This window comes from Lissotriton vulgaris, chromosome 9, assembly GCF_964263255.1.
Source record: "Lissotriton vulgaris chromosome 9, aLisVul1.2, whole genome shotgun sequence".
NCBI lineage: Eukaryota > Metazoa > Chordata > Amphibia > Caudata > Salamandridae > Lissotriton > Lissotriton vulgaris.
In genome coordinates, this window is record NC_141697.1 from 550135349 (window position 1) to 550149731 (window position 14383).

Below are 14383 nucleotides of genomic sequence, written 5' to 3' on the forward strand. Positions count from 1 at the left end.
AGTGCCATAGACTGTATTTTACTGTTCATACAGAATAGGGGGTATCTGGCAAGTTTGTGATAGTGTATCCTAACTTTCAAACTCTAAATAGGGCCTAAGTCTGTAAACAAAAAATAAGTTTGAAACCTACTCTCATAGGTGGGTGAAGTAGGATCATATTACTGTGACTAGAAAGAATAGGAATACCACCACACTCTTCCTCGTCACAGTTCTTACATCTCTAGGAAATAACACACACAGTGCAACTTTTACAGCAGTATGTGACTTCTAAAGAAGATAGAGAGTGGTCTGTATCAACATGATTGTAGACACAATGAAGTCATATTAAAAAGTGTTAAACAGAGAGGTATGAAAAGGCATGAAAGCCTGATAGAGAAGAAGTTGACAACTAAGTGCACTATAGCAAGATGCATCCAAGATCAGTATGATATCCCATGACCATTCTCCTGAGAAGTAATATAGGCAAAATCCCTAAAAAGACCACATGACAGAGGAATAAGATCATGAAAACAATGGAGATATGCATGCGTTCTTTGAGAACAACTTCCTGTGACATGGAACACAAAACTGCATGTATCTGGGGGTCATAAATTCAATGGCCCAAAGAAAGCAATTTTTAGTTCACCGTCTTCGCATATCTGCCTCCAGAAAGAGACAGCATAGTGGTAAAATGACAGGTTAGAGAGGCAACAAATGATGCCATGAAAACCGATATCGTTGAGAACTGAAGGACAGTCAAGAAGGATACTGCGACAACGCAGGTACACCTGAGCCCTGGTACTCTTTAAAAAACTACCAGCAGAGTATGAAGACCCAGAGTCAAAATGGAAACATCTTTACATAGGTGAATTCAAGCCCCACCGACATAGTGTGAGAGTCGGAAAAGAAGAGTGAAATAAGCCCCTCAATTCACTCTTATACACAATCAGAGACTTTAGCTGTTAGGTCAGCAGAGGCTTTCAAGAAGTCCACATGTCCTAATTTGGAGGTCGTAGAGAGTAGTACCCCGCCCTCATAAAGAAACAGCTGCTGCACGAGAAGTTCTTCCAGTTATGCCCTCTACAGCAGCTGAGGAGTATATGTCGGTATTCCCTATCAATGGCAGTAAAAAACACTTGACATGATGTTTAAGCTCTTACCCCAAGATGCATCAAGAACCCATTTTGCTATTCCTTAATGGAGAAAAATAACAATTCGCTATTAAGGAATAGCAAAATGCAATGCATGAAGAAATCACTAAAAAAAATAACGATTTCTTAAAATTCCTTAATTGCGAGTCACAAATTGCGAGTCACACTTAAGGAATCCCTCCCCATTCATTCCTATGGGCCTAGAGGCATTCCTATGGGCCTAGAGGCCCATAGGAATGAATTGGAAGACATTCTCAATTTTTGAATCGCAATTAGCGAATCGCAAATAGAGAATGCGATTGCAAGGGTGCAGGGGTGTCCAAAGGACACCCTGTTACACCCCTGAAATTGATCTGTGCACATATGTTGCGCACACACATGCCCTTAAGGCATGTGTGTGCGCAACATGAAACTTTTAAAATTACACTTTAGTGCATTTTTCAAAGTTTTTGCAAATTACCATGAAGTTCAACTTCATGGTAATTTGCGAGCCCTATTAGCAAAATCACTATTTTTTAAACTTTAATGCTTTGCATTTAAGGCATCTCAATTTGAGATTCCTTAAATGCAAGTAATCACAATTTTGCGATTTTCTAATTTCCGATTTTTGCATTTGGGATGATGCATCCCAAATGCAAAAATACCGGTTGCAAAGGGGCAGATTCTGAGAATCTGCCCCTTTGCGACCGGATTTTACCTTGATGCATCTGTGCCTATGACAACGGATGGTAAGGCAATGGCTCCTGATCCAGGAGTCAGTAACGCATAAGAATAAAGGTCTGTGCAATAGAAAGTTGGTAGAAATTGAATAGCAAACCCTGAACCCTATTCCAGGACAATCTACTGGGGTCATCTTTTTGCAGAGCGAAAATTCCAAAGTTCACAACCCCAGTGGGTGGAAAGAGTTCAGTTCGCCCCTCGTTGCACGTTATGTCTCCCAAAAACCACCCCGGTCGCTGAGAGAAGCCCCACCACATCAAAGCGGTCCTGTTTGAAGTCAGAGGACGATCAACATGAAGGGCAAGAGGTGGTTTTTGGGAGACATAACGTGCAGCGAGGGGCGAACTGAACTCTTTCCACCCACTGGGGTTGTGAACTTTGGAATTTTCGCTCTGCCTAAGCAATTCACTGGAGTATAAGGACTACAGCTACCAAGAGGCTCAGTGCGAGCCGACGCCCACTGGGGCAGGTGACTGGGAGTGAATATAATTACCGGAATGCTTTGCGCAGCGTTTGTACTTTTGCCTATGAATAAGTGCGAGCAGGCACGAAACGCGTCAGGCTGGAGAACTTTTGGACAAGATTTCCTGTTCTTAACCTTGCTGCAGCTTCCATGAAATAAACGTCATGTTTGACCTACTTGCGTGTGGCTTCCTCTAAAGGGTAACCTTTCTGTGTGTGCATATATATATATATATATATATATATATATATATATATATATATATATATATATATATATATATATATATATATATATATATATATATATACATATATGTCATGAAATATCCCATCTCCCCACACCTGATACACTTTTAATGTGGACTGTCAGAACGCTTGCCTAGCACACATAAACCAGAGTAGTACATTCAAATCAAGAAAAAAGTAAAGGAGAAAAACAGCAAGGATCCAGATAGGGCACCATTCATGTAGTCATAATGACACAGCCAAGGCAAGCCAAATCTCGCAAACCATCGGGTATCTCAGGAGGCTGAATTCAGGTCTTTTTGCTGGGCAGGGATATTGTTCTCAGACAGTTGTCTTCTCTCATTACCAGGGGATCAGAGATTCCACAACCTGATTGTGTCATCCGGGGTGGTGTCAGATGCTCCTCAATGCCATAAAGAATGCCTTCTACTCAGCTTGAATTGCTTAATTCTTTGGACCACTCCTGCTCACAAAGCTCAGTACCTGCACAGTTCAATGATGCAGCCTCAGAAATGGAAGGCAGGCAGGGGAAGAGATGCAGAACTGATCGTACAAAATGCATAAAGTTGTAAAACCGTAGGCTCTAAAGAAATACATGTGAAAATGACATGAGATAAAGAGCTTGTGTTATTTATAGGTCTCCTTGTAAGCTTGAGATGGAAAACTGTTTTTGTTTGCCGCAACGCATGTCACAGGAAAGGCAATATGGTCATATTACGCATCCCCAAGACCAGCTCTCGGACAAAAAGTATCCAGACTGCGTGCAAGATAGTGTTATGCAATCACCTGGGTAGAGGAACAGTCATCGCTTTAACCCAGTTCAAGCAGGGCTGGACTGGCAGCATGGAACTGAGCGGAAACTGTGCAGACTGTGGACCAGGGAGCTGCATTTAGCTGTGGATCAATGGAGAACTTCTACTTTGCCCCGCCACAAAATCCTCTATGGGGATGGTCGAACACAATCACTACACCTGCTCAGAACTATATGAGATGCTATGAACACATTTTCTAGAGCTGCATGTAGCCCCTAGTTTACCACTAGATTCAAGTGCATGAGATCATCTGTCCTGGAAAGAAGTAAGGGGTGGATCGCCCAGGGTTTTGTCTGGATTATTCCAAATAGAAAATCATCTGGCACAAATATGCCAAGGTAGTCCCAGTCACCTTTAACTACCCATTGCATATCGTGGGAAGGTACTGATGGAAGTGGGTAAGAGACATGTTGGAGGAAATCTCATCCTTCAAAAGAATACAAAACACGTGTGGCTCTGCCATCTAATGGCATTGACCCATTGCCCATCCAGACATGGCTACAAGCTCTGTACCTGCGCAGAGGATTTGAGTTGAGAAGTATTCCTGTAGCTTGGGATAAACATAGGACATGAGCAACAATGAACATAAAGATAAAGCAATTCCTTATCAGAATTAAAAATACAGAGCTCTTTTGGGAAGGGGATCATTTATGTGCCAATGAATTCGAGGGTGTGGACTGCTAGATGGCTCCACTGCTGTGTAAAATAGATTGTTACAAAACAGGGGTTGACCCAATTTAGTCCAAGGACCTGGGTATTGAGCAGTATAGACAACAATTGGTCCTTGACATACTTTTACCATTGAAAATAATCATAACATTTTGTCAATTTAGTTCACTCCACATCAAGACTGAATCTATAGTCTTAATTACAATGATAATACTAGCCCACATCAACAAAAAATCACACAGTAAGTGCCAATAAGCCAATGAAACTGAGAAAAGTCCAATCAGGACAGTCAATTTAATATACAATATAACAACGTTTGAAAATCAATGTATCTATGTACATATATTTACATGAATCATAAGGCAAAATACATTTTTCTAAAAAGAGAGAACGTGCACAGAGAAAGAGGTAAAGTATGTGCTCAAGTGAATGATCAAGAGGATCAGAAAATTAGTGTAGGTCATTTATATACAAAGAAACATGAGCCTGTCCACTACAGGCCTGTAGTGGGAAGCTGTGCGCAACTGAGCTGAGCACAAAAGAATAATTAGTCTACGCTTTCATCGAAGACAAGGGCATTCGATGTCTGATTCGTTTGGATAACAACTTTGAAAACACCCGCGAATGTACACGTGGGTATAACTTTGGATACTATCATACTTGTAGTGCGGACCAATCATCGCACGTTGTTCTTGTCGAGGCACCACGGAAGGGTGCCTAATTATAGTAATTTTTAATTGACGTGCACTCTGAGAGACATCCCCCTATCACACCGTCCTGATGAAGACCCGTTATTGAGGACTTGAACCACCCGTTATATGGTTGGGTCGAAACGTCGACAACTTTCCCCTTTGGGAGCCTGTACCTATTGTCCCCCCCCCCCCCCTCCCCTCTTCCTGACAATCCTATTGCAATTGGTGCAATTTAAGGACCAAGGAATTGTACATAGCATTAGGCTAGTAAAAAAGAAGTATTTTTTACAAGCATTACCCAGGACAGGCTCATGTTTCTTTGTATATAAATGACCTACACTAATTTTCTGATCCTCTTGATCATTCACTTGAGCACATACTTTACCTCTTTCTCTGTGCACGTTCTCTCTTTTTAGAAAAATGTATTTTGCCTTATGATTCATGTAAATATATGTACATAGATACATTGATTTTCAAACGTTGTTATATTGTATATTAAATTGACTGTCCTGATTGGACTTTTCTCAGTTTCATTGGCTTATTGGCACTTACTGTGTGATTTTTTGTTGATGTGGGCTAGTATTATCATTGTAATTAAGACTATAGATTCAGTCTTGATGTGGAGTGAACTAAATTGACAAAATGTTATGATTATTTTCAATGGTAAAAGTATGTCAAGGACCAATTGTTGTCTATACTGTGTAAAATAGATTGGCACATTGTATGAATTGATGGATTGATAGATAAGTCGATGGATGAATGAAGATGGGGTTAATGATGTGGAATCTCAGCCTTCTTCCCTGTACTCTTTCTTTTTCTCATATTCTCAGAATCTCTTTGTGTCCTGCACTGTCTTTTAGTGGGATGCATTGGTGTGGATAGGTGGAATAAAACATGATTGTGGGTGAATGGATGAATGTATGCATGGGTGTAGATAGATAGGGGAAGTTATGAGTGGATGGATGACTGTTTAGGTGCTGATGATTAAAAATAATACATGTATGCACTGTGTGGGTCTATTGATGGATGGGTGACGGTAAGGGCATCAGGCACCTGTGAAGTTGCTGGAAATTGTATTTTATCAGCCGTCCACTTTTAGGGTAGTTAAACTTGACACAGACCAGTGCAAAGCCATGCCTTAAAGGGACAGAAATCCCAGACATTGTTATGCAAAGAGATGATGTTTTGGTGATTACCAACAATAGAGGTATCTCTGATCCGGAGAGAGTTGCTGAACATCATGGACATTCATTAGGGCTACCCAAGGAGAAACAACTGGTACCACTGGCTACCTTTTTATACACCTGTCACAGTGCTGTTACTACTCCTGGCCAGAAAGATCATGATAGTAGTGACAGCAACAGAAAGAAAACAATGTTCTCGGGTCTCTGTTTGCAATGTGCACTTTTCATTTTAAGCCCTTTTCCAAGCCCATAAGCTGCAAATAGAAGGCTGTTGAAGTGGCAAACGAGAAGTTCTTTGATGTCTTGGGTAGTCGTACGGTGTGTGGTGTGTTTCCAATGACCGCTGGCATTTTTAGTTCATCAATATCTTAGCTAAAAAGCGCGGCAAAGGTATGAAGAAAGGTAGGTGGAAAATCTGTTCACGTAGAGAGGCAGACCAATGAATGATGTTATTAATGCACGCATTACTAATAAGATAAAAAAATATATACATACCATAAGAAGTTTCAGAGGTCACTTTTCATCTTCCTAAGGATTGCTACAGAGCAGAACTGGAAACAAAGGGCTTTAGAGTTTGCAGACAAGGTACTCTGGCACAAATGTGGAAGGTACTCTATCCGCCAGCTTCTGGTTTGCCCGTTCTGTTAAGAATCATGTGAACCATCATGTACCTAAAGGTGGAGACTCTGCTGCCTCTGCCAGTGGGGAATCTTAGACTGATGTCCACCAGAAACCAGGGTATCTAAGTATCTCACACCATCTGCCTATTTAGTACATTGTGAGGTACGTTTCCTTTGGCTAAACCTTCATTGGAAGCTGTGGTCACACACGGGAAAGCATATAAATGACCTCTTACATGCTAGGAGGATTATCCTGGAGTGGAGTGGAGTGGTGTGGCTCACTGGTTAGAGGCGGCAGACCCGAGAGCAGAGGACGGTCCGGGACCAGGGTTCAATTCCTGACGCGGCAGGGTCGTGCACCAGGGTGAGCGGACTCGATAATTCTCACCTCGGTGCCTACTCTAACCAGGGATCACACTCGCAACTCTGGGCATTAGCTTGCCACATCTCCACAACGGCCCCCCACATACGCTGGGGATGCCTGGTTTCACCTTGGAAATACCCAGTAGGGACCATCTCACAGGGAAAGCCAGGACGGGTTCCCCAGCGGTCTACTGCGCAGAGATACTCCTTTGGGAGTCGATTCTAGCGCAATACAAACCCACAATTAATTAATTAATTAATGTCAGGAACATTTGATTTTTGTTTTGCAAAAAAAACTCTACTTTGGAGGTTTGTATTTATACAACAAAAAACTACAGGGCCTTCAGTGGAACCTCTTTTATTGTGGCTTATCTCAAGCCACGGAGTTCTTTGTCAGGCAGGTGCAGATTTACTTATGTGGTGGGTTGAAGTCCCTTTGCTGTCCTGGAGGAATGGGTCTCAATAAGTCTCAAAGTTCATTAAGGACATCATGAATAATGGAAATACGCATGCAGTGCAGAAACATGCATATAACATTAGCATCCCTTGCGAGAATAATCATTGCACAATATCCTACTTAACAGAAGAGTACTCCTAGACCAAAAGGGCACGTGTGCTAGTCTGGAGGGACGAGGGCTCAGAATAAACAGAATTATACTGAAGGGCTAGAATACTATTGAAGTTATTTCCATTGTATAAAAGTGGGGTCTGCAGTGCTGGCCATTGATATTGGTACATGAATATACGAAAGTCTGGCCACCAGTGATGTTTATATTTCAATGTTTAGCACTCTCTCTAGAAAATAATTCCTGGCATTTTTCTATATTTCCACAGGCAAAGTGGTTTGGGATTTGGCAGCACTATGGCTAGAGTGGGAGGCATTGTGGCACCCATTGTGAAGATAACCAGCGAGTATTACCCTTTCCTGCCGCTCATCATCTACGGAGGCGCTGCCATGGCATCAGGAATCATAGCCTGCTTCCTACCAGAAACTCTTAATGAAGCCTTGCCAGACACCATTGAAGAAGTTGAGAACAGGTTAGTACTGCATTGACGGCTATCACTACCACAGAGTAATTCCCTCCTACCACGTGCATCCACCAATTTAAACCTTATGCATTGGGTCATTCAGTAAAGTCAAAGGTAGAAGATCATATATTGGAATTTATTTAGCACTGGGTCAGAGGGACCTCAATAATTTGATTGATCCTCTGAGGAACTGTGTCTGGAGGACTGTTGCCAAAGTTGGTTAGTATTCAGGGACTATCCGGTGAAATGTTTGTTCAAGTTTAGGGCAATTTTTCACTGTGAATCAATGAGTGCCATTAGTTAGAGGATAGGGAGAAGCCAGTATACCATAGATGCAGTTTGACACTTGAGTGGAGAGATCAGATGGAGGTATGTCAATGGCGATGCCCTTCAAGTAGGCAGAGGGTGCGAGGAAAATTCCCTTATGAACCAATGTGGCGATTGCAAAGCAAATTGGATCTTACACTGGATAAAAGTGAATGAATTTCTCGCTCTATGCAAAATTATTCCTCATAAACAGAAGACATACATTTTCAAAGGGTAATACGCTTCACTTTGGCCCAGCAATGAAAAAGATAGTTGCCTGTTAATAAAATTACATCAATAGGAACTTAAAATAATAGCTAGTGGGAATCAGAATTAGGAAAAACAGCTGACAAGTACGAGAGGGATCCTTGCCATACTTTACAGTAAAACAATAAGAACACAAGATGGTAAGTCAGAATATTGTCTACAAACATGTTGTGTGTCACAAATAATAAGCCTTAAATACTGTTTACAAAAATATCATCAGAGTAGGTGTAGATGTTCTATTATTAACTCTGGTGAGCAGCATGTTTGTAGATTTTCAACACAATATGTATGTCAGAAGATTTTCTAGCAACGATTTTCTGGGACCACGCTGGATTCCAAGCTATTGCTGTTTCAGAACAGGGTGGTCTGTCAAATCCAGTTACACACCAACAACCTTCACTTTATATGTCTCTCACTCACATTTTGGTAATGTAGGTACAATCTGTGTTAAAAATTGATGTTACCTATGTATTTCAGTTGTGCCATATTGGAGGCTTAGACATATATTTTAGACAATGCAGAGTCTCTGGCATGTTAGCAGGAGGGATTGTCCACTATTGGCTCTCTGATTCAACAGGAACAACTAAACCTTACTGTAGACAGTATTCATGAGACAAAGAATTAGCTCATGGTATCAGGGTACAAATTAAACCACAAATATTTTGAGGGAAATTTTAAAGGCAACATGGTGATGTGGTTCCTGACATCAGTGTAAGGATACTCACGGGAAAGGGTGGGAGCAGGGAGACTAAGTCAAAGAGAGTGGTAGAGTGCTAAGTTGAATGAGAGATCAGAGTGGGTGTAAAGAGCTTGAAGGGTGATTTATTCAGTTATGTACCAATGAGCAGTCCCTTTAATTATCTGAAATGTTTGGTATGGGATTTTAAGAAGACTTTTTTTTGCACGAAAATCCAGACAGGCAGTGTTGATAAGAGATGTTTTTGTGTTGACACTTGCAAGTAATATTGGGCCAAGTTGACTTAACAGCTGGGATATGCACTTTAGGAGGTATAGTGTCAGGCACTTGAGTGAATATGCTGGAAGTGGAGCGACACATTGTATAAATGTTTATCAGTTATAACTACATGACAGAGACTTTTGAGATCTATGCAGTAAGGCATTTGGTTGTCAAAAGGAGCTGAGATTGTAAGTTGGGGAAAGGGGATGCTGGTGTAAGTCGGGAAGGAAATTGAGAGGCTGTCATAGTGCAACTACTTAGAAGAAGAAATATGTCACTTTGGTTTCTAGGAAAATGCAGCATGATCAGTGCTGAGCCATTCACTGAGTATTAGCGATGTGTGTTGTTATAAAATTCAGCATTTATGGGTATGCTGTGAAGGAGGTAAAGAGGATTAGTGCCTTGTCCCTGAATAGATAAAGGAAAAGTTAAAAAAGGACAGGATATTGTTAAAAACATAGTTACAGAGATGAGGCAGGAAGACTCTGGTTGTTTGAAGCAAGCAAATGAACAATCAAAGGGATGGCTGAACACCAGTAAAAGGTAAATAACAGGTTGACTAGTCAAGAGAAGAACTAGAAAGAACGATTAGAAATGAGAAGGAATTCATGGCCAACTATACCATAAGCAGAAGGTAGATCAAAGAGGTTAAGATTTGAGCAGAAGTAAGAGTAGACTGCTGAAGAGAGCAAGTCTGACAAATGACTGAAGGTTGTTCTGGTGCTCTTCATTTTGTAAAAGTTTAATGTAAGGTGAAAGGAAAAAAAAATATGGCCACTGCAATATAATTATTCTGTCATCGCGACCTTGAAGCAATGGATCACCGGAGCTTTAAGAAATAAAAAGGTACAGCACACAGTAAAAGAAGGCAAACGAGGTAGAAGAAGGTAAAAGAAGGTGAAAGGTGAACATGGTGAAAGAGGGTACTTCCCAAAAGGGAAGAAAAAAATGAACACAAAAAAGGGAATCTGTGGGCAGACGTCTACTGTGCAATAAAATTTACCCATTAACCAGTGGTAAAAATGCAGAAAAACAAAAAAGCAGCACGCCTGCTTTCCTTAAGAACATTCACCATATTGTTTTGTCAGCCTGGTGAACTTCAATTCATAGTGAGAAATCTCGAAGAAACGAATTCAGTGGAAGGGCCATGATAACTTTAAGATCCTATAAGATGGTGGGGTCTTTTAGAGGGTAATAAGTAACTGTCTCTTTCCAGATTTGACTTGGTCACCTATGGACAGGCTGAGGGAATGCGAATGGGCTTGAAGCTGAATTATTCACAACTTTAACCATTTGAGAAGGCACACATGCATTTTTGTGTGTAGGGTTTTGAGGGTAGGGCCATCATTGGTTGCAGCTGGCTGGCTTTCATAGTGAAGATACCAAACTGATAGCGTGTAGAGTGCTTGCAGTGGCCTTTGATGAAGAAGCAGCAAGACTGATTGCTTGAGCCAGGATTCTGAGAGGTTGAAGGTTTTTTTTGCCTTTTAGTCATTCTACAAAAACTGGGGGAATTATCAGGGTACAGTCTCAGTATTGAGGTTCAGACAGTGATGCTAACCAGTGGCGAGAGTTATGATCATGCGATTGAAGGTGCTTTTGGAGGTAAAGGCAGATGATATCTGAGACTGAAATGAGGGTTAGGAATGTATGATTTCAAAGATTGTGGACGGGGTGCTTAGTAATGCATGAAAAGTCATCAATTAAATGTTAAGGATTTCATTAGCATAAATGTTGTTGTTTTTACTTGCCATCAGTTTCATGCATAGTACAGTAGAATCAAGAGTAAAATGTGGAAAAAATATTAAAACATACAAAATAACAATGTTTGGATGAAAAGTTTATAATGTTGTCACTGCAATATTCATGTAAGAAAGCATATTGCTCGAAAAGCAATCAGATTGTTCTTGTCTTCCTTGTCAAAGTAAAACTCACTCTTCGATTTAGTATCAAGACAGAAACTCGAAGTCTCTACAGTCAAAGTGTGGCAGTTGTATATCTATCCATGCTTTAGCAAGGGCAGGTAATCAACCAATGCTAAGAAACAAAACACAACATGGATCGATGTAAGATCAATATTAACAAGATCAAAATTGTCGTCCAGAATGACTGTACCTAATTATGTAAAGCAATCTTGTGACTGAGGTTGATATCTTGTTCACCACATTGTTAACATTCTGACTATGCTTAAATCTCAAAAGTCTGAATAAAGTTTTACAATATTTAGTAATAAGTTGATTTCATTATAAATGTATTTTAAAGAGAAATAAGCTAGCAAATACTGGACACAAAATTGCATTATCTAGTCCCCTAATATTTGAAAGCAGTTGAGGTGATTGGATGCTTATGTTAGATAGGAGCAGATGTGGCATGGCACATCTTTAAATATTGAAACAAAACTGTATCTAGAATATTTGTTGAGGTTATAGTCACTGAGACAGTGATTAAGAAAAGTGGCAAGACTTTAAGCATCAGGTAAATATCCTGGGAAAAGCAGAAGGGAGTCTCAGATGGCTGTAGTTTAGGTCTGCTTACAAGGTGTCCAAAACAGGTCTAGTAGGGTCAGATTCAGTCTGAATTTTCCAAATACCCACATAAGAAACATTTACGTACCATTCATTTTAATGCACTGATTTACATAGTCTGTGGCTATCCTGAAATTCTATCACAGACCCAACCCTCTGGGATCTTCATTGGTCACTTCAAATTTAGCTACACACTATGATGTTTTCTAAAGTGGAGAGGTGAGTGTCTGGCATGGGGGCTGGCATGGCAGAAAGAAATTATTTGAAGAGTTGCTGACTCATTAGCTGGTCAGCATTTCCAACATCAACCTTACCACTTATGTATTTTTCTTTGTTTCTTCTCTCCTTTAAGATTAGAAAAGATGAAAACACTGAGCAAAAATGAGATCCCAGAGAAAATCTTACTCCAGGATGCTGTGAGCGCTACTGGTTGATCGATGTATTCCTGACCTGCTGAACAACGGGAAGAAGCTCAGCATCTGCATGGGAATCGGAAGCACTGGAGGACACTTTTAAGATAAATGTTCATTCCAAGTCCTCCCAGGATATTTGGGAAGGGATGAGAGGGTGTACAGAGTCTGTCGGCCATTTTGAACTATTGTAGGGAGGAAAGGCCGCCCTCTTACAGACTAAGTTCACAAAACAAAATGCAAAAGTATTTTATTGAAAAATACTGAAATGTTACTTTTAACCAGTGGCATAAGTGTGAGCACTTCTAATATGGTTTCTACATTTTCTAGGACACATCCCAGAATTTGACTTTTTAGATCTCCGGCACTAAGGGCATTGTCATTGCAAAAAGCCAATTGGACTGCAACTATCCCAAAACCCACTGATCAATATTTGAGAGAGATGTATTTAAGAGAATGATCAATCCCATGAGACATCACAGGGATTGCTGGGGTATACAAACACTCTATCCTTAAGGAAAGTCAACGTCCATATCACTAGGAAACAATGGATATATAATAGGGATTTTTTTTATTTATTAAAATCCTATCCTAATGCAGACGATAAGAATTGTGACAGCAATTAAGACAAACGGAATAGCAGCGGCATTGTATCACAAAGGATAAACAACTAATAAAATGTCGCTCTATAACATTATAACAGTTCCAACCTGATTTGTTTACCTACTGAGATATTCTTTTAGCACCAAAGGAAAGCCTAATACACATTTCTGAGATTGTTAACACCTGAATACCTGTTTGAACAATAACCCTTTTTTGATCAATATAATAGCAAAGCCTGCTATTTCTGTCTGCGATGGCAGCCGCGCTGATAAGCTCAGCAAATGAAGCCTGTATGCTTCTTGTTAGCCTTCATCCAGAGTGCGTGATGCTGTTATGCATGGCTGTCTCGAGTGTGTCACCTGGCACGAAGTTCCTCTTTAGCCCTTCAGTCCCCGTGCTTAGCTGTTATAAAATATTTAAGAGTTGTCGAATCTTTCAGAATAAACAATTTTCAGAAATTGGTCTGATGCTCTTTTACTCATTTTCATTCTGTGAGACTGTATCCTTTGAATAACTGAAAAATGTAGTTATCAGCTGTCCATGAAGCTTTGTTCACAACTCTTTAACAATTATTCAGAACTCAGCAGTCAACTCAAAATAAATACTGTGAATATTTTCTAGCAGATGTGAAAAATTGCTTAAAATAAATATGCATTATATATTAATCACTTTGGTTCACATCTGAAATATGAACATATGCAATATAAAATGAGCATACCTAGAAGAGAACAAGCATTTGCAATGCAATAGGTCTGGCATTAAGAAAGTTTGAGCTATTTGTATTGTAAATGATAATTGTTTTATTTATGTTTTGTTTTTGAAAATAGCGAAATTAATAGCTTTGTCATTTACAATGCCAATAGTTATAACTTTCGCAAATGCGACACCTATAGCATTTGTAATGCAATATGTGTTGTATTTACGTGACTTACATGTATTGATATTACAAATAACAATGGCTTTTAATTTTTTTTCAATAATGAATACTTAAATAAAAGTTATTAATAACTTTTGTGAAGATTATGCTCAGTGTATTTTATTGTGACGATAATCCAAGAACAGAAGTGAAATATTAACATCTTTTTGTTAAATTTGTAATAAAGCTTGAAACATTGAGAGAACATATTTGAACCAGGTGTTGTTGAATGACTGCACAAATTGATGCTGTGGTGGCGCTGAGTGATGTTGTGATGGCAAACTAGTGATGCTGTGGCGTTCAGTGATGCTGTGGTAGCGCATAGTGATGTTGTGGTGCCCCTGAGTGATGCTGTGGTGGTGCGGAGTGATGCTGTATGCTATGCTATGTTCTGTTTTGCTATCCTATGTTTTGTTTCGTTATCCTATGCTATGTTTTGCTATCCTATGCGTTGATTTGTTATGCTAT

At 39.9% G+C, this 14383-nt stretch overlaps 1 protein-coding gene across 1 annotated transcript in view; it reads left to right on the forward strand.

Moving 5' to 3' along the window:
• The window catches only part of LOC147691766 (solute carrier family 22 member 6-A-like), a 210675-nt gene extending 197711 nt beyond the window's left edge, over positions 1-12964 (forward strand). The window contains exons 9-10 of the mRNA XM_086938061.1: positions 7736-7939; positions 12339-12964. Of these exons, the coding sequence (XP_086794187.1) occupies positions 7736-7939; positions 12339-12420 (286 nt within the window). The 3' untranslated portion in view covers positions 12421-12964. The remainder of the gene's footprint in view (positions 1-7735; positions 7940-12338) is intronic.
• Positions 12965-14383: the final 1419 nt, after the last annotated feature.